Source organism: Corythoichthys intestinalis, chromosome 9 (assembly GCF_030265065.1).
Source record: "Corythoichthys intestinalis isolate RoL2023-P3 chromosome 9, ASM3026506v1, whole genome shotgun sequence".
NCBI lineage: Eukaryota > Metazoa > Chordata > Actinopteri > Syngnathiformes > Syngnathidae > Corythoichthys > Corythoichthys intestinalis.
The window spans coordinates 24,353,782-24,373,066 of NC_080403.1; the positions used below are offsets into that span (position 1 = coordinate 24,353,782).

The window sequence follows — 19,285 nt, forward strand, 5'->3', positions numbered from 1 at the left end:
GTCGGAAGAGTATGGAAGAGGACCACGGAGCTGTATTGTTGAGCCAGTTCAGGGACGCGCACCCCAAGCTCATATTTTTCTTTAACTTGCATCTTCGTTTCAAAGGTAAGCATCACTTTTTTCCTTGTTTCTCCAACTGTATCAACTTTTTTTGAAAACTGTGTTGATTTCTCACACAAGAAAATCCACCGTGCGTTCGTTTCCAGTGCTGTCATGTCGTCGTATTTCGAGCAACTCGTCGGATGTAGAAACAAATGGCGGCTCAAATTTTACGTCGGATGTCGAAAAGATCGTGTGTCGAAGTGATCGTATGTAGAGGTACCACTGTATATATATATATATATATATATATATATATATATATATATATATATATATATATATATATATATATATATATATATATATATATTAGGGCTGTCAAACGATTAAAATTTTTAATCGAGTTAATTACAGCTTAAAAATTAATTAATCGTAATTAATCGCAATTAATCGCAATTCAAACCATCTATAAAGTATGCCATATTTTTCTGTAAATCATATATATATTCTGTAAAATAAATTGTTGGAATGGAAAGATAAGACACAAGATGGATATATACATTCAACATACGGTACATAAGGACTGTAGTGGGCATTTCACTCTCCTGTCATTTAAATCTGTCTATGCTGTCCTCACTCCGCAGCGTCTACTTTTTCCAAAGCTAGACAGCTAGTGAACGACGCCTTAATAATCAGACTTCTTCCTTTTTCATCTGATTTATTAATAAAATGGCCTCAAACCGTTGTCCTCTTTAGACCGTCGTAAAACTACAACAACAAAAAAGTCCACAAGCATTGCATTAGCAACAACGTTAGCTTAGCACGCTATACAGGTTCACTAAACATAAACAAAAAGCGTCTCATACAAAAAAAATATAACATTTCGCTTACTAACATAATATGTACATTCTTTACAACAACCATACTTACGGACAAATCTTGTCCAAGGATCATATAAGCACATCACAGCCCGGCTGTTGGGGATCCCTGATTTAGAGGAACAGTTGACCTAAAATTGGCCCTTTCAACCTCTTGATAGTAAATGTTTTCAGATGTACTGTATTATTTACAAAGGAAAAAAAAATATTGAATGTTCAGTTTTTATTTTTGTGCAACTTGTTATATTTTTGAATTTTTGAAAATGTTTTAAGTAAAAAAATAAATAAAGAGAAAAGAAAAAAAAGCACTAAATATTCTGTTTTCCGTAGTCCCTAAATGAAAGCAGATCATCTTTGTACTGAATCAATCGTTATTTGGAAATATCTGCTTTTGCTCTGGATAATCATGATACACTTTGCATAGTTACATACATACATGCATAGTTACAGTCCAGTGCATATTTTTGTTACTCTTAGATATAAAATGATAAACCAGTGGATAACTGTAAACTACATTATTTATATATGTGGCGTAGTCAACTAGGTAATTGCCAAAATAATCGGTGACTTGTCGATTATAAAAATAATTGGCAGTCCCACTTTGGATATGAGTTTAGTTTATTCCATGACCACAAATCGAACTCATAAAACATCTTTCCTCATCACAAACAACATAAGTGTGAATATATTCACACTGAATACAGCCCATTAATTCTAAATTTGGAGTTAGACACACGGTGATACTTTCTTTGTATTGGACAGCCAGCATAAATAAAACAGATGTGATAGAATGGTAATGGTGGGCAGCTTATTAGAGCATAATTTATTAATTAAAATCTTCCTTTAATAGGAGCTGCAGCCAATCGGACTATAACTCTGCTGCGTTCTCCCAGGCGGTGATTATCCATCCATTATTCCCATATAACAATGGCACCATAATTGCTGTGAATTACACTATGACAGCCAAATGGATCCCTGTAATAATACTTGAAAACAAATGCGAGTGAGGAACAAAGTAACCAGACAAAGGAATGAGTTCGTACCAGTGAATAACAAGTAATGCACAAGTGTGAAAGGGCCAGAGGCCAGATTCAGCCGAGTAAATGATTTTGTGAGGCCCATGAAACAAACTTCGTGTTTCTTGCCAAAATTAAAGGATGTTTTTGTAGTTCTTAAAGGTGCTCAATGTATGGTTTATGGCCAAAAATGGTACTGCAACTAGATAAAGATATTGAGATATTGAGCACAAAATGCCCTCCCCTTCTGGTTGCCAGAATAGCGCTTAACATTAGAGTGGCAAGCGACAAGTTTTCTGCAGAAGGTATACATTATTTTTCATTTTAAAGCAAGTATAATGTAATAACGCCAACATTTAGTGATGATGATTAAAATAGCTGTGATACGAGGTCCAAGTTAGTTTATGTCACCATGACCGAAGTGAGGTAGGGCTACTTTTCTCAATGTATAAGCACACTGGCAAAGAAATAAATAATTTGATAATGTATTGACAGCATCCACAAAGACTAATTAATTTCTCCATCCATTTAAAATTCAATTACTGACTAAATATACACACACTTAAAGACTATCTTCACCACGGTCAATGGATCCATATGCTGAATAACCTAGTACCAGCAGGACACCGGTCAACAGGTGGAAAAAATACTTCAAAGACCTCCTCAATTCCACTGACATGCCTTCCTTTGAGGAAGCAGAGTCTGGGGACTCAGAGGCAGGCTCTCCTATCTCTGGGGCAGAAGTCACTGAGGTGGTTGGAAAGCTCCTCAGTGGCAGGGCCCCGGGGGTGGATGAGATCTGCCCGGACTTCCTAAAGGCTCTGGATGTTGTCTGGCTGTCGTGGGTGACACGCGTCTACAACTTCAAGTGTCATCGGAGACAGTGCCTCTGGATTGACAGACCGGGGTGGTGGTCCCCTTCTTTAAGAAGGGGGATCAGAAGGTGTGTTCCAACTATAGAGGGATCACATTCCTCAGCCTTTCCGGTTAAATCCATTCAGAGGTGCTGGAGAGGAGGGTCCGTCGGGAAGTCTAATCTCGGATCCGGGAGGAGCAGTGTGGTTTTCGTCCCGGCCATGGAACAGTGGACCAGCTCTACACCCTTGGCATGGTCCTCGAGGGTGCATGGGAGTTCGCCCACTTGGTCTACATGTGTTTTGTAGATTTGGAGAAAGCGTTCAACCGTGTCCCTCGGGGAGTCCAGTGGGGGTGCTCCGGGAGTACAGAGTACCAAGCCCCTTAGTAAGGGCCGTTTGTTTCCCGTATGACTGGTGTCAAGAGTTTGGTCCGCAGTGCTGGCAGTAAGTCGAATTCATTTCTAGTGAGGGTTGGACTCCGCCAAGGTTGCCCTTTGTCACCGATTGTGTTCATAACTTTTATGGACAGAATCTTTAGGCGAAGCCAAAGCGCTGAGGGGGTCCGGTTTGACACGCTGGAGAGACTGTGTCTCTCGGCTGGCCTTGGGACACTTAGGGATCCAGCCGGACGAGTTGGTGGAAGTTGCTGGGGGGAGGGAAGTCTGAGCTTGCTCCTCCCCCCCGCGAACTGACCCCGGATTAAGCGGCAGATAATGGATGGATGGAACCACGCTAAATGAATGCATATCCTTATTTTGTTCTCTTGTTGAATCCTTTTGAGATTCGTAACTTTTTTTTTTGCTTGAGCAGTAGACATAATTTAGACTTTGTCAAAGTTGGCGCTGGCGTAGCCTTAGTTTATGGGGCATACAGAGCTGTGGCAAGCCGGACTAAGACTGGAAACTGGTTTCGTGATTGGCTGATGATGAACACGGAAGAAATACAGGAACAAATTTGTAACGCGTAAATTCTCTTTCATAAGGAAAATCTCAGCTTAAACATTGAGATCCCTTCAAGTAAATCTAAATAACTATTTAAAAAACTTATTTATACTTAATACTTTTACTTCGTTTAAAAACCATGTTTTTAAACGAATCTTATGTCATTTAATCATTGATAAGTCAATAAATTGTTGATTTATCGAAATAGCCCTATTTGACCAAAGCAAACTATAACTACGATATTGCCCCTGCCAAAAGTGAATGAAACCGCCGAAAGTAATGGATTTACGTCCTTTTTCATGCTTAACTCATTGGCAGCCATTGACGGCATCAGCCATCGATTGCTGTCAAACCTCCCAGTCGAAAATGTCAGCCAATGAGTTAAAAATGGTGTACAAATTTTTAATTATTACACATTTGCAAGTGAAGGAAGTATTATCGAGAAAATGAACACGTATCTCATTGAGCCACTGTGAACCGCGCCTCTTCGTGGCCTTTGAAAATTTAATTTCTCTGAATTAATCAAGGCACGCGTTGCGGTCGCTTTGATGGCGCAGCCTGGCAGAAATAGCCTGCGCGCCTCTTTGTAGAGCGCCGCCAATGAAAAAGACCGTCGGACGGCGTGAATTGGACTTCCTTGAAAAGGGATTTCATGTCTATTCGCAGGCTTTGATGGCCCACCTTGGCAGATGGCCGACAGCGATTATATGATCTGATTTGGCAAAGCGACGACTTCACTGTTGGACAAAGAGAACAGAGCACGAAGCATTTTGTTTCATTGGAAAGGAATGATAAACGGTGTACTAGGTTTAGCTACACTAGCCAAGAGAAACCAGTACAAGACATAATAATTCTGCCTTTAGGAAGATTGTGCCATTTTGCATTACCTCCACCAAGGTTGTTTCCTTAAGTTACTACAGTTGAAAAACACAAACCGGGAAACTCCATTTGTTTAGTTAGCTGTAACGGGTTTTTTTTTTCCCCGATCAGTTTTAGCCAATCAATTTTTGGCTGCAGAATCTAAAACTGATCTCAGTTTTCTCTGTCAGTTTTTTTTTTTTTTTAACTTTTTATCCTCGTTTTCAAAAAAGGGACAATAAAATGTTATTCACATATTCATCTATCGTATATTCATAAAATGAAGTCAAATACTTATTTACAATGAAAGAAAAATGATTGCAATTTTCATTTAACATTATTAAGGATATAACTACTGTAATTATACTTGTGTGCAAGTAAAGTAAGAACATAGTACCAGTAAGTAGGCACCTATGGAAAAACTTTACTTGCTCTTAAAAAATGAATAAAATGCCATTTTTGAATCAACAAGCCAAATTCACTTCTCATCAGCATAAGAATCTAATTCAACAAAATTTCCCCCCTAATTGTTCTCCAGTGTCGTTTCAGCATGCCCCTTAAGAAAAATGCTTGAATGAGGTCATAATATTCAGAGAAATGTGGATGCAGATTGGGATTTCTCCTCCCAATTTATTGGTAACTAAATTGATTTTATTATTAAAAAGGTAAAAAAATGAAAAGTCATGTATGTTTGTAAAATTGTAAGTTGACAAGGAATTGGATGCTCATGCATTTTTTTCTTTCAATTTTTACAGTACAGTAAGAGTTACAGTACTGTTTCAGCAAAAAAAAAAAAATCACAATTGCTTTCTATTTTGATTGCTTTAATGTGCAATTATTATTGTATAAAATCGACCTGAGGCCCTTGGCAAATACCATATGGTTGTCCAAAAGAGCGATGTATTATTGTCACTAGTAATTTACATCCCTAACAAATCGATGGAAAAATGTACCGCTTTGTCAAATGTTCAGGTCACAATACATCATTTAGGAGCTGGCTGGAGCCTGACATTAATGCCAGTAATTTCCAAGAACATACAATAAAAGAGGCGGCAGTTTTGCTTTGACTCAGATTCGCTCTATTGTGCCTTGGCGCAATGTGCCTTGGCGCAGGTTTCCAACCTATTCTACCTATTGACAGGTGCATGGGGAAATAATAGACTGATCTTGTAATGTTACCAAAACAAAGGTGAATTTACTGCATTTCCCACTTATGGATAATTCACTTTCAAAAATGTTGTAATTTGCACTTTTCTTGGTTACATGAATCATACAAAATAACACCTCTGATGGTGCCACCCAAAACATAGTATAATGTTTAGAGGCAGTACTTTATTGTGCAGATGTAACTAAACCATCAGATACTAACAAGATGAACATTATAGGAACAAACATCCTTTTGATGACATAAAAAAATGGTTATTTCAAACCAGTCAGTAGTCGCCGTTGGTGGGCAACTCGGCGGCGGCTTGCAGGGTCCTTCGGGCCATCTCCATGGCCCCTTCCCGTGTCTTGTTCCCGCCGATAAAGCCAGAGGCGTGGACAAAGATGCAGCCCTCGATGCCGCTCAGCCGGGACAACTCGTCGTCGCGGATACCGCGCCACTCCTCCAGCAGCGGCAGTCTGAAGACAAAAGGCTGGAGGTCAGATGGTGTGGGGCGGCACCTGCTTGGTCTCCTGTTGTCAGACTGTACAAAAAGTGTTGTGTCTATGCGGTTCCACATTTGTAGCTAAAGGCCGTGAGCCGTAACGCGGCCTCAATCAGACGCTGCAAACAGGCCACCAGAAGCAATCAGCCCTTATTCTTCTCCCCCAATTATGTGGAAAATCACAGTCATACAGGGCCAGCACAGTCCGCTGTCAATCAGAGAGAAATTGGCTCCAAGAGGGGCTGACCTTGCCACTTGAGTCCTCTCTTGAAGCAAATGCGAGGAGTGGCATTTAAATGTTTAAAAAAAAAAAAAAAAACTAGAACAGCTCATTTTTTTACCTCACAAATTGAGCACAATGTTCAATGTAGGTACCAATCTCATCGTGAAGCGCTATTTATCTCCATTATATTGCTATTTTCTCTCCTGATACAGATTTCACTGCCTGACTCTGCATATGATGACTTAAAAGTCAAGCATATCTCCAAGTGTAAGAAATAAACGCTAGATATAAAATAGAAATGTAGGTGTATACTTAAAAGTTGATATCAACTCGGCCTGGAAAACTTTTGCGCTTTAGGGCAACTTTTTGAGTTTTTAGGTACATTGTGCATTATGATGTCAATGGTCAAATGATATATTGTGCAGCTCTAATTGCTTTTATTGTAATAACTGGGTCCGTGCCACAGTGTAGATTAAGATGTCAATTCACCAATGCCCACAGGTGCTAGTTTTAGGTTTTCTACTGCCTACCAGTTGCCCACTCACTATGCCCAATCCTGCCCAAACCTTTCCTGTCCTCCCTCATCAGTCATATGAGGGTTGGTAATGTATCCCACAGGGTCTCCTCCGCGAATAAAATGAATTAAATTGTGATTTGTAACACTACTCCTTGTCAGGTGGCATGTACTACATAAAGAATTATATTTTTCTAAATCCCTGTTCTTCATGTTTGCCCTTTTTTTCTGTCCCCTTTAACGCACTGAAAACATAGTATGATACATATACGTAGTAGTACACTACTACCACTATAGTACATATAGTTTAAACATTAAAAATTACACCACATACGAGCACATCCGTTTTGTGTTGTCAGTGATACTAACGTATGAACATACTAATAGAGTCGAGCACAACTATGATGTCACAAGGACGGGCTAAAATAGTACTTGCATTGATAAAATGTCTGCCTCCATGTCTGGTGAAGCCTAGGCTTCCCTCTCCCCAGCCACTTCAAACACCTTCTCCGGCGGAATGCCAAGGCGTTCCCAGGCCAGTCGAGAAACAGTCTCTCCAGGGTGTCCTGGGTCGTCCCTGGGGCCTCCCGCCGGTGGGACATGCCCGGGACACCTCTCCATGGAGGCGTCCAGGAGACATCTGAACCAGATGCCTGAACCACCTCAACTGCCTCCTCTCAATGTGAAGGAGTAGGGGCTCGACACAGAGTCCCTCCCGGATGACCGAGCTTCTCACCCTATCTCTAAGGGAAAGCCCGGACACCCTGCAGAGGAAACTCATTTCGGCTGCTTGTATCCGCAATCTTGTTCTTTCGGTCATGACCCACAGCTCGTGACCATAGGTGAGGGTAGGAACATAGATCGACAGGTAAATCAAGAGCTTCGCCTTTTGGCTCAGCTCCTTATTCACCACTACAGACTGGTGCAGAGTCCGCATTACTGCAGACGCTGTATTAATCTGCCTGTCGATCTCCCGCTCCCTCCTGCCCTCACTTATGAACAAGACCCCAAGATACTTGAACTCCTCCACTTGGCACTTGGGGCAAGGTCCCATCCCAAATTTGGAGATGACACGCCACCCTTTTCCGACTGAGGACCACAGTCCAGCAAAAAGCACCGGACCCCCTTAATGTTTCGGCTGTGCCTAGAAAATAAAATGTATGAATGTTAAAAGTTATGAATGGTGACAAAGGGCAACCTTGGCAGAGTCCAACTCTCACTGGGAACGAATGCGACTTACACTGGTAATGCGGACCAAACTCTGACACCGGTCGTACAGGGACTGAACAGCCCTTACCAAGGGGCTCAGTACCCCGTACTCCCGAAGCACCCCCCAAAGGACTCCCCGAGGGACGCAATCGAATGCCTTCTCTAAAACCACATAACACTTGTAGACCGGTTTGGGCGAACTCCCCCGCACCCTCGAGGACCCTGCCGAGGATGTAGAGCTGGTCCACTGTTCCACGGCTAGGACAAAAACCACACTGCTCCTCTTGAATCAGAGATTCAACTTCCTGACGGACCCTCCTCTCCAGCACCACTGAATAGACTTTACCGGGAAGGCTGAAGAATGTGATCCCTCTATTGTTGGAACACACCTTCCGATCTCCCTTCTTAAAAAGGGGGACCACCACCCCAGTCTGCCAATCCAGAGGCACAGTCTCCGATGTCCATGCAAAATTGTAGAGGTGTGTCAGCCACAACAGCCAGACAAGATCCAGAGCCTTTAAGAACTCCAAGAAGATCTCATCCACCCCAGGGGCCTTGCCACCGAGGAGCTTTCTAAACACCTCAGGGATTTCCACCCCAGAGATAGGAGAGCCCACCTTGGAGTCACCAGATTCTGCTTCCTCAAAGGAAGATGTGTCAGTAGAATTGAGGTCTTCAAAGCATTCTCCCGAATGACTCACAACGCCCTGAGTGAAGGTCAGCAGTACCCCTCCTCCACTATACACAGTGTTAATGGTGCACTGCTTTCCTAAGACGCCGGATGGTGGACCAGAATTTCCTTGAAGCCGTCCGGTAGTCGTTTTCCACGGACTCGCCAAACTCCTCTCATATCAGAGTTTTTTCCTCAGAGACCACCGAAGCATAATTCCGCTTGGCCAGTCGATATCAGTCAGCTGGCTCAGGAGGCCCACAGGCCAAAAAAGCCCGGTAGGCCTTTTTTCAGCTTGACCACCAGCGGGTTCGGCGATTGCTGCCAAGACAGGCCACCTTACGGCTACAGCTCCGATTGGCCACCTCAACGATGGAGGTGCGGAACATGTCCCCCACCTCCCTCGGGACAAGGGAGAATTTCTGCCAGAGGTGGGTGTTGAAGCTTTTTCTGACAGACCTTCCCAGCAGACCCTCACAATACGTTTGGGTCTGCTAGGTCTGGCCAGCATATTCCCCCACCATCGGAGCCAACACACCACCAGGTGGTGATCAGTTGACAGCTCTGCCCCTCTCTTCACCCCAATGTCCAAAACATGCAGCCGCAAATCCAATGACACGACTACAAATTCAATCACTGAACTGTGGACTAGGTTGTCCTGGTGTCAAGGGCACTTATGGACACCCCTGTGTTTGAACATAGTGTTCAAATGGAATGGACGGCTATCGCTGTCAATGGAAGCCAATGAGTTAGTTAGTGAGAAAACATTAAAACTTTGAGAAAAACAGAAAGGTTGTTCTTTTTTCTTTGTTTCAATGTTGAAAAAAAAGTGTGGAGAAGCAAACTGTCTGGTCAAAAAAGAAAATTCATTCAATCACTTTTAACACAACTCTGGTTCGTCTGTCTGCATCAATGGCACCTAATGAGTTAAGTAATTGATTGCCACTGACAACGATAAGCGTGGAATTCATTCTGACCGGGACGGTCTTCCAGTTCAAATGGATCTATCGCTACTAAAGATGAAGAAACATGATTATTCACCACCTGTCCAACTATAAATAAACTGTTTCCATGGCAAAAACACAAATTCATGTCAATATATGCTCATCCCCATAAAGACTGCTAGGGGAGGCGAGCGAGGCACAGCCTTAATCCCCGTTAAATGAATCAAGTGGTCGATAGTGCGAATGTATGGCTGCGTGCGAGCAAAAGGTCAACAGGCTGGGTAATGAGGGAAGAAGTGGGAGGGTTCGTGGCGGCTGTTATGACAGGTCAGGAAGCTGGGATTCCAGATGACTGCTCTAAATATAAAGTCCACAATTAGCAAATTAGCCACGCGGTAAGAAGTACAGTGCAGTACTATAATGACATGGACACTAGCGCAGTAATATTGTGTTGTACAGCCTGTATGTTTGCTTCACCAATTCCTTCCACTTTTCTCCTACCTTACCTTTCAAATTCCCGGTAAAAATAAATCTATTCCCCGCCCTCCACCACAGGTGCAGTGGCAGTAACTCAAAGTGATAACAACATCCTGATACCCCACTTGGCAAAGAAATCACAATGTGGAATTTTTGCATTTAATTTTCTACATTCATCCAAGCTACTGGTCTCTCCAAATCGTTGACGCTCCGGTTTGTATTATATTAAAGCTTTGGAGAGCTTGAGAGTTGAACAGGCGCCGCCACCTAATGAGATTCCGCAGTGGAGTGGAAAGGAGCTCGGCAAAGGGGGCTGAGGTTACGTGTTAAAGGTGAGGCGGCGAGATAGGAAGATTGGTACATGGGGAGAGCAGAAGGGAAGGAATTAGCGCAAGGATGGAAAGAGATGGACTGTGGACAAGGCTGATAGAGGGAGCTGAGATATCACGGCTACACATAAGAAGAGATGGTGAGCCGGCAGGGGGGACAATAGGAGAGCTGATGATAGGGGGATGGTGAATGTAGGCTGTGGACTGAGGTTAAAATAGTAACATGGTCACATCATCTACCCCTTTTTCTATTCCTGTACTAGTAATTGGAGGATAAGAGCAGACAGGGAGGAAGTGTTTTGCAAGTGACAATTACACCTCACCATCTCTTGCCTCTTCTCTGTAATTTCACGAGAGATGATGAAAATGTAGTGCTTCTTCATATCTAGAAAGAATAATCAGTGTTGACAACAATGGAAGGGAGGAGCGGGAAATGTCAAATGAACGGAATGAAATTGTTTTCACCAGCAAATTGTGTGAACCAGCAGGACACAGCAGGTCACTGCATTGCCATAACACAGGCTTTAAACATTTTCTTCCACACTGTCAAAAATATATAACTTGCTGCTAGTCAAGCTAACTGAAGATTTTAAGATTTTTAACTAAATTAACATACTAGTTGCCATTGACAGTGATCAATAAATGATCGCTGCAAGCCCTTACTTGTCTAAATGGGTTGGACACTGTCAATGGCACTGAAACATGATCATTTAACGGTAGCCATCATCAGTTATCAAATTCTGTGAAGGGGATCATGTTTAAAAATGGTTGCCCCTGTTAAGTAAGGTACCCAAAATGCTACCAACTCGTTAATGATTCTATTATATGTGTGTGCTCTGGTTACAAAAAGAAAGACCAAAAAAGTTTTCCCATTTTAGAATGCGAAAGCGCTTGTTTATCGAATAAATCTCTCTGTCATGGGTTGAAATGAAATTACCCATAAGACACTGAAAGGGCTGGTGGGTATGCGTGTGTACATAGAAAATAGGAGTCATAATAATAATGCCACAAAAAGGCAATTGCATGGTGGATGATTTGAGCTCAGGGCGAGGGAACCAAGATTGAGGGCAGCAAGTTGAGATGTAATTTAATAAACAATTGAAACTTCCCAACATGCTATACACACATGGGAATGTTCTTTCACAGCCATGTGATGAGTAAGTTGAGTGTGACGGGTGAGGGTGAAAATGCACTAAATTAATGTACGTGTCAGATGACTCATTACATTATCAGTACAAAATACTATCTAGTAACTTTTGACATCGATCAAAAAAAGTGAACGGACACAAGTACTTTTCCTTTCCTTAAATTTTACAACAATTTTGGACTGACTGCAAGTAGATGCCGTCTGTACAGTTACGCCTGCGTTGCGCCAATTTGCCAAGAAAGCATTGTCAAAGGGGGTAGTGTCACTTCGCTGCTTTCATATGTTGACAGGCTCCTACTTCTCATGGAGAACAAGTAGTCTGAAGTTACTTTTGAGTGTTTTGTTACAGTTGCATTAGGATGGGAATAGATTAGACAATGAGTCTCAGGCTTTGTTGTCCTTTAATAATTAATTACACTGGGGAACGACTCGGGAGGAGAGGCGGGGGCTGTTGAGTTTGATTTTTACGCTGCTAAAAATTAAATTGTCATGCTGCTTCCAAAATTGCAATCAGTTTTTTTTTAAGCAGGAAAAGTATTCTCCACAGCTTATTTTTTCACTATTTTGTTATTACTTACAACACACTTATAATCACAGTAGCCATTAGAGGTGTGCAAAATTTCCGATTCTTAGATTATTCGCGATTTGGCCGTGAACGATTCGAGAACGATTCACAAACATCCAAATTCCGATTATTGAAATATGCCAAGTAAAGCGGAAGTACAACACTCTAAGCGCGCCGCGCCGCGCGGTCAATGAGGAACGAAGCGAGAGTAGCTACAGGTCATGCTTCTCATTACCCGGCCCCTAGGGTAATGCCACTGCTCAACTCACGGCTCTAGCTCAACTCATGCCACGAGATAAAAAAACACAACAACATACCTGACTGCTGCCGAAAAGCTGCTACAAAGTACATCCACATAATGTTACGGTAGATATCATTTATATAGGACTAGATGCAATATAGATTAGGTAGCGTTAGCAGCACACCTACAAAAAGCTAGATGTGGGCGTTAGTAAACGGCCGCCATCTTAAAGCAGTACACTTCCCTGCAAGGCTGTTGTAGCGAACCTTCCAAGCAAACCTAATTAACTTTTTATCTAAAATACTCCTAAATCGGTAAAATATTGACTTGAATCTATCTTTAAAATAGTTTTAAAACTTTCACATGTCGAAAGTAGACAAAAGGGAAATTATGGAATAACGGGAGCAATTTTAACATCTTTAACAGTTGATTCACAACATTAAATTAATTGAATGTAGTTTAAGGCTGCTGATACAGAATAGGGACTGGAGTTTTTTATTTACTGTTATTTTTGTACATTTTATTTACTACTATATGTTAACTTCAAACTGAAATAGTATTTTTGAACAATTTTGGAACTAATGTACAAAACATTTATTTAAAAAAAAAAAAAAAAAAAGGAGGGGGGTGCATCAATAATCGTTTTATAATCGAATCGGAGCCTCTGAATCGTAATCGTAATCGAATCGTTAGGTGCCCAAAGATTCCCAGCTGTAGTAGCCATACCCTCTGTAAAATAATAATAGTGTTAAATAAACATTGCAGTCATGCCTGTTGCTTTCATATTTCTTTATATGTTAAAATTGGATTTTTTATTTTAGAAATAAAACAAGCACATATGTTAACACTTTCCTAAAACCATATTTATGCTAAACATAAAAGTTTGTCTGATATCAAAAAGTTCAACACTGTTTCTACCGCACCCAAAAATTAATTAAATACTGCTGTCAGACCCAACTTGACAAAAACTGTGTTCCCAACTGTTATTTGCATGGAATTAAACTTGTAGGTCATTCATTGAGACTATTTACCATACTACTACTATATGAGAATATTTTTCTCAATTAGAATTATGTCACCAAGTAGTTAAGACTAGCTAACACTCATCAATTGGTCCTCCAGCTTGTTCCCCAAGGCATTATCTATTTGTTTGTATTGAGTAATTGCTGATCCCCACACTGCTATTCATTGCCACACCTTAGTTAAACAAAAATTGAGCCCTTACACCTGCTCCAAGCTTGTCTCCAGAGTGCAACTGGCTGAATACAAATCTTGTTACCGCCATTTTTAAAGAGCCACATTCAGGCGGGTGAGAAAAAAGGCAAAGAAAGACAGCCTGCTTTCAGGCGCTCTGCTGTGCGCCCATCTGACAGCCACTTATGTTGAAGTAAACGCACGCCAAATGTGTGTCCATTCCGCGGTAACGTATCATCGGCGTCACTATGTGTTGCCACAAATGACAGCATAGTGACCACATTTCACAGGGAAACACTAGCAGGCTGGAAAATGGAAAAACAAAAGCACTTATTTTTGCAAATGGTACAAAATAAAGCGCACGGAACATGCTGGGAATTGGCACAGAGTCAATAACAGCAACTAGGGAGCTCCGGTGGGGCTGTTGATGACGTTTATGGAGCAGCATTGTAGACAGGCTTGGCGGGTAAACATTTCCCCTCTGGGGAAACAGGTGCCATTCTTAGTAGGTGCTAACCATCCAACAAGTTCACACAGAATGATTACCTCGATTGTCACTGCCATTAATCAGCAAGACTAAAAAAATAATTTATATGGCCTGACAACAAATGATGCTATTTCAGTAACATTAATGGTGATAGACGTCTAATCCAGTTCAACTGGCTGGCCAGTCCAAATGGGTTAGACATCTATCCCCATGAATGGTAGCCAGTGAGTGAATACAGTTGACTCTCACAGGTGCAGTTATGCAAATTTGGGTTGACCTGGGTGAATGCAGGTCACCTATAGTGACGGCCTAATTAAAGAGCCCGGTTAAATAGAGAATGTTGTTGGAGAGATTACACTTACTGTGCGCACATTCATTAAAAATCCACCTTTAAAAAAAGGAGTGGAGTTCATGCAGATAATTGGCTGTAAATGAAAGCATCTGTCAAGTAGCCAAGTTGCTCTGTAGTGTTTCCCACAACTACACATAATATCTACACAACTACACATTATTTCCAGGCTCAGGTGGCTCTGTTGAGATGTAGGATGTGTTTATATCCTTTTCTCTCTAGCTCTCTACAGCGCAATGACCTCTGCTTCAACTAAAGGATCCTTCTCACTCTTACAAACAGACACTGCAGTACTTCCATGAGTTGTTGTCAAACGCTCCAATGAGCAGTGAGTCAACTAAACACATCGGGGAGACTGTAAAGCCCGAGCCTGTCAGCACTCTGTATCCACTCGGGCTCCTTTGGTAACAAGTATTCAGTAGACGTTATTTAAAAAATTATGTCGCCAACTGTTATCACCTGCTCTGAAAGGTGTGGAGGCCCGCAGGGACGCATTGGATCCTCCAATGTCCATTCTGGTCGGAGTACAGCACATACTTGATGGGCGTTTCTACCTGGAGCGCCTTCTCCAGGGCGAACAGATGCTCCTTCCAAGGACACCCGCCTTGGGAGAACTCCATCACTTCTCCACTGGGATCTACCTGGAAACAAGAGCTGGTAATTATCATCTGCCTCAAGTTTTCCAAATAATTAACACTCTAGGTACACAGCGGATATGATACTACAGCTGAATAAAGCATTCTGCAGATACCTTGTGCCGCTCGTTGATGGCTTTTTCCACAACCTGGCGAGCTGGGAGCCAGGAGGACTTGTAGAAATCCAAACGGTCCAGAAACTCATCCCCAACTAATTCCAAGGCCTTCCTGAATCCCTCCTGCAGATGCAATGATAACAGTGTAGTAAAAAGGGCACTTCTCAAAGAGCAGACTTGTTTTAAAGAGTTAACACCAGTCAGCTGCCAATGAGTTAAATGAGTGCCCTATGAGGGGTAAATTCTGGACAACGAATTCCATCTGTAATTAAAGTGCTCAACAACAGTCTTGTGTAAAATCTGTCTCTCTACCTCTATATATTAATCCTTGTCATCACCACATCCCCATTTGTTCTGTCAGCCTCCAAATACAAAGCAACAACGATACAGAAAAGAAAAAAAATAAACTCATTCTCGTGGAATAATTTATTGAATCAGTCATTGCTAGCAAAGCAACTAGTGTATGTGTGTCTTCTAGGGATAGGAATCGAGAAACGGTTCCTATAGAGAACCGGTTCCGTGTGTATCAATTCCATGGAATCGTTTGGCAGATTATCTAACGATTCTCTTATAGATTCCAAATAGTGCAATCAATGTCATGGACTTTACGCATGATACACACCGCTAAGTTAGCCAGTATCACATCATGAATGCTCACAGTGTAACAATCCACCAAGCCTACCATAAGGTGTCGCCACCGAATGGTAATAAAGTAGTATTCACAGGCCAAGTCAATATTCATAAGACTACTTAAAGAAATGGCGATTTTTCTAAAAAAAAAAAAGTCTATTAATGGACTTATAAGAAAAATATAACATACATGCATCTAAAATAATCCTAAACGATTTTATGAGCAGTTTTTATACTCCTGTTAGAAAGATTTCATGTACATGCATTCGTTCCCATAGCAACCAGTCCATTTCCTGTAATTGTCCTACGCCATGCGCGCTGCGTATTCTGGGACCAAGAATAGGCGTAAGGTGCGTATTTCAAGCAGTGAACGACCACCTTTTAGGGGAAGTATTAATTTTTGTGCGTCCATGAATGAATGTATTTCCTCTTCATGCCATAAAGTTCTTATGATAAATTAGAGCCGTTATCAGCGTGACCGTTTCGTGTTTTTACTGTCGGCTGGTTGCTCCGCTCGTCCTCGCTGCGTCGAGGACAGTGTTGTTTACATTACATTCGTGTTGCACATTTTTGTTACGAGGGTAAGTGTTAGTTTAGCATCTTAGGATGATGTTGTACATCCATATGAGTGTACAGTGCTTAGTTTTCACCACTTTTATGGCCAAGATGACCGCACGTGCATGCAGCGTGCTTGCGGGTTGTGCACGCAGCGTGCTTGCGGGTTGTGCGCGCGCACTCGCACCACCACCATTATATTCGTGTTGCATATTTGTGATAAGAGGGAATGTATTAGTTTAGCATCTTAATATGATGTTGTATATCCAAATAAGTGTACAGTGCTTAGTTTTCGCCACTTGTATGGCAAAGATGACCGCACATGCACGCAGCGTGCTTCCCGGTTGTGCGCGGGCACTTACATGTGTATTATTGACTGCTTTACAGTCAATTTGCATTGTTTATTGCATCAGCACTAATTTTCTTTCCTTCACATATATCCACACATTCCACACACCATTTCACAAACATACAAATACATCAACATCTTTCCACGCTTGCTCCTACATGCTCATTGAGTAGTTGTGGCTGGTGCCAAGTTGTATTAAAAGTGCCAAAGACCTTGCCTGGTACACCAGACTCACCGCTGTTCCAGCTTTTGAGTCTGGCCACCATTCAGCGGATACAATTTCCAGGGCGGAGCAAGCCACAGCAAACAGACAGCGGAGTGGACCAATCAGCGACGGGCAGACGTGACGTTAGTAAAACCACGAGGGCAGGACGAGGGACTTGCGCGCGGAAGTAAACATACGAGGAGAGCGGAGTTTATTCAACATGGCTAGCGCGAGACAGACTGTTGTCAATGACTCGTGTGGATGTGTTTTTGGTAATTTAAAACTGATTTTACCGTGGATTGGAACATAATCTCGGCTCTCCTGTTCACCATCCGTGTTGTTGTGGAGACGACTTTCGACGCGCAAGAGTGACGTTGCTCTTTAAGAACACGTCACGCAAATAAACAAATCTGATTTGTCGATTGATTTTGTACCTGCTCGAGAGGCCGTTAATGAGCTGGGTCCCAGACTTTTCTCTCAGTGTTTGAAAAATACAGGGAGAACAGTCTGGCCGTGCCAGGCAACCAAAGACCAACTCAAGTCTCCGCTCCTTGTGTTCTAACCAACACCCCAGGCGAATGAACCATAAAACATATTGAACCCAGAACCTCATAAGGTCCATTAGTCCAAATTAGAATCGATAAGAGAATCGATAAAGAATTGACTCATTAAGCAATATCGATAATGGAATCGGAATCGTAAAAATCTTATCAATTCCCATCCCTATTTATAACTATACAGTACATGTTGTCAGAGGGGTTTTTTGTGTGTGTATTGCAATAGGAAATACAGATCCCAGGGTGACGATAGTTGATAGGTGATTAAACTCTTAGAAAGGACTTTTTAAAAAAACTCCTCTCATTGATGCCCCCAACAAACTAGCACTTCAAACAAGTCAATCACTTAAAAGTACTGTAGTCCAGCTGGAAATATAGATATCAAATATTTATTGTATTTGGGGGCGGGGGGCAGAATTACGCAAAACGTGGGCTTGAGAAAAGAGTCGACTTTAAACAGTTGGACATAAAAGACACACAATTTCGAATTAATGAATGAATACATACTTGTATCAATATAAAACATTTATAGCAAAATGTCATTTCACAGTAAGACACCTAGGTTTTGCGGATTGCTTTGAAGGAGGAAAACTAGAACCATCTGGCAGTATACAAAGACTATAAATATAGCTGTTAAAAATCAGATATTAAAACAAAAACTGTACATTTTTTAGTCAGCTTGAATGCACAATCTTGAGTAAGGAATATTTTAAGCAACTGAAATGAATTCCAAAAATGAATATCCTCTGGCAAAGTCAGCATATATTCAATCCAAAAGTGTGAAAAAAAAGTTCCAGTCCAGACTTGCACTACAGGGAACTGCGGTGATTTCGAATTTTAGGCGACTGGAAGGAAAGATGAGAAACTCTTTGAATTCTATAAAGTATCTGTTCTGTTGGGTATTTTTGGCAAGCAATTTCTCAATTAATCCTGAGTGTCTTTGTGCTCACTGCATCACAGCAGACAAAGAGCAGGGTAATTTGTGGCAATTGCATGAGAATGGAAATAGGGACAAATAAATGGGACAAGCTGGTACCTGGTACACTGATACAGCCCGGACGATGGAAAAATATGGGTTGACACAGATGATGATTATGAAGGGGCAGGTTGCAGGTGCCTCATGAGAGTCAGCACAATAACATTTGCCAATTCCCTTGCAGGCATTCCGCAACACTAATGAGAAAAAAACACATATGGTATAAACCACTCTTGTAAAAGAACAGGGGTTGAAGCCATTTTTTAAAGGCGTTTGGGGTGACGTTAGGTGCACTAAACCATCAAAACTTGTTTTGGGGCTAATGGTCTTAGTGGAGAAAAGAAAACATCAGCCAGAGATGGCAGTGTTACCTAAGGGGCCTTTTTTGAAAAATGGAGCGAGGTTCATTGTCCATTTTATCACAATTTGTTTCTGCCCTGTATGCGTATTTTGGACCGAAACCAAAAACACACTTTTGGTCACATTTTGGTCAAAAATTTAACTAAATAAATTAGGGATGTCCCCAATCTGATCACTTCAGCAGAAATCATTCTCAGATACTCAGAATTGGGTGTAAAAGGTACAGTTTTAAAAATTTATTTATTTAAAACTATTTTTAAATATTAACGCGTTGGCTGTCATTAGGGTTGGGCATCGATGGGATCCGGGACC

General features: G+C 41.6%; 1 protein-coding gene across 1 annotated transcript in view; it reads right to left on the reverse strand.

Annotated features, from left to right (window-relative positions):
* Nucleotides 1–438: 438 nt before the first annotated feature.
* Nucleotides 439–19,285, reverse strand: part of myg1 (myg1 exonuclease) — a 43,853-nt gene continuing 25,006 nt past the window's right edge. Inside the window, exons 5-7 of the mRNA XM_057847159.1 lie at nt 15,342–15,464; nt 15,050–15,231; nt 439–6,215 (exon numbers count right to left, since the gene is read on the reverse strand). Of these exons, the coding sequence (XP_057703142.1) occupies nt 6,026–6,215; nt 15,050–15,231; nt 15,342–15,464 (495 nt within the window). The 3' untranslated portion in view covers nt 439–6,025. The remainder of the gene's footprint in view (nt 6,216–15,049; nt 15,232–15,341; nt 15,465–19,285) is intronic.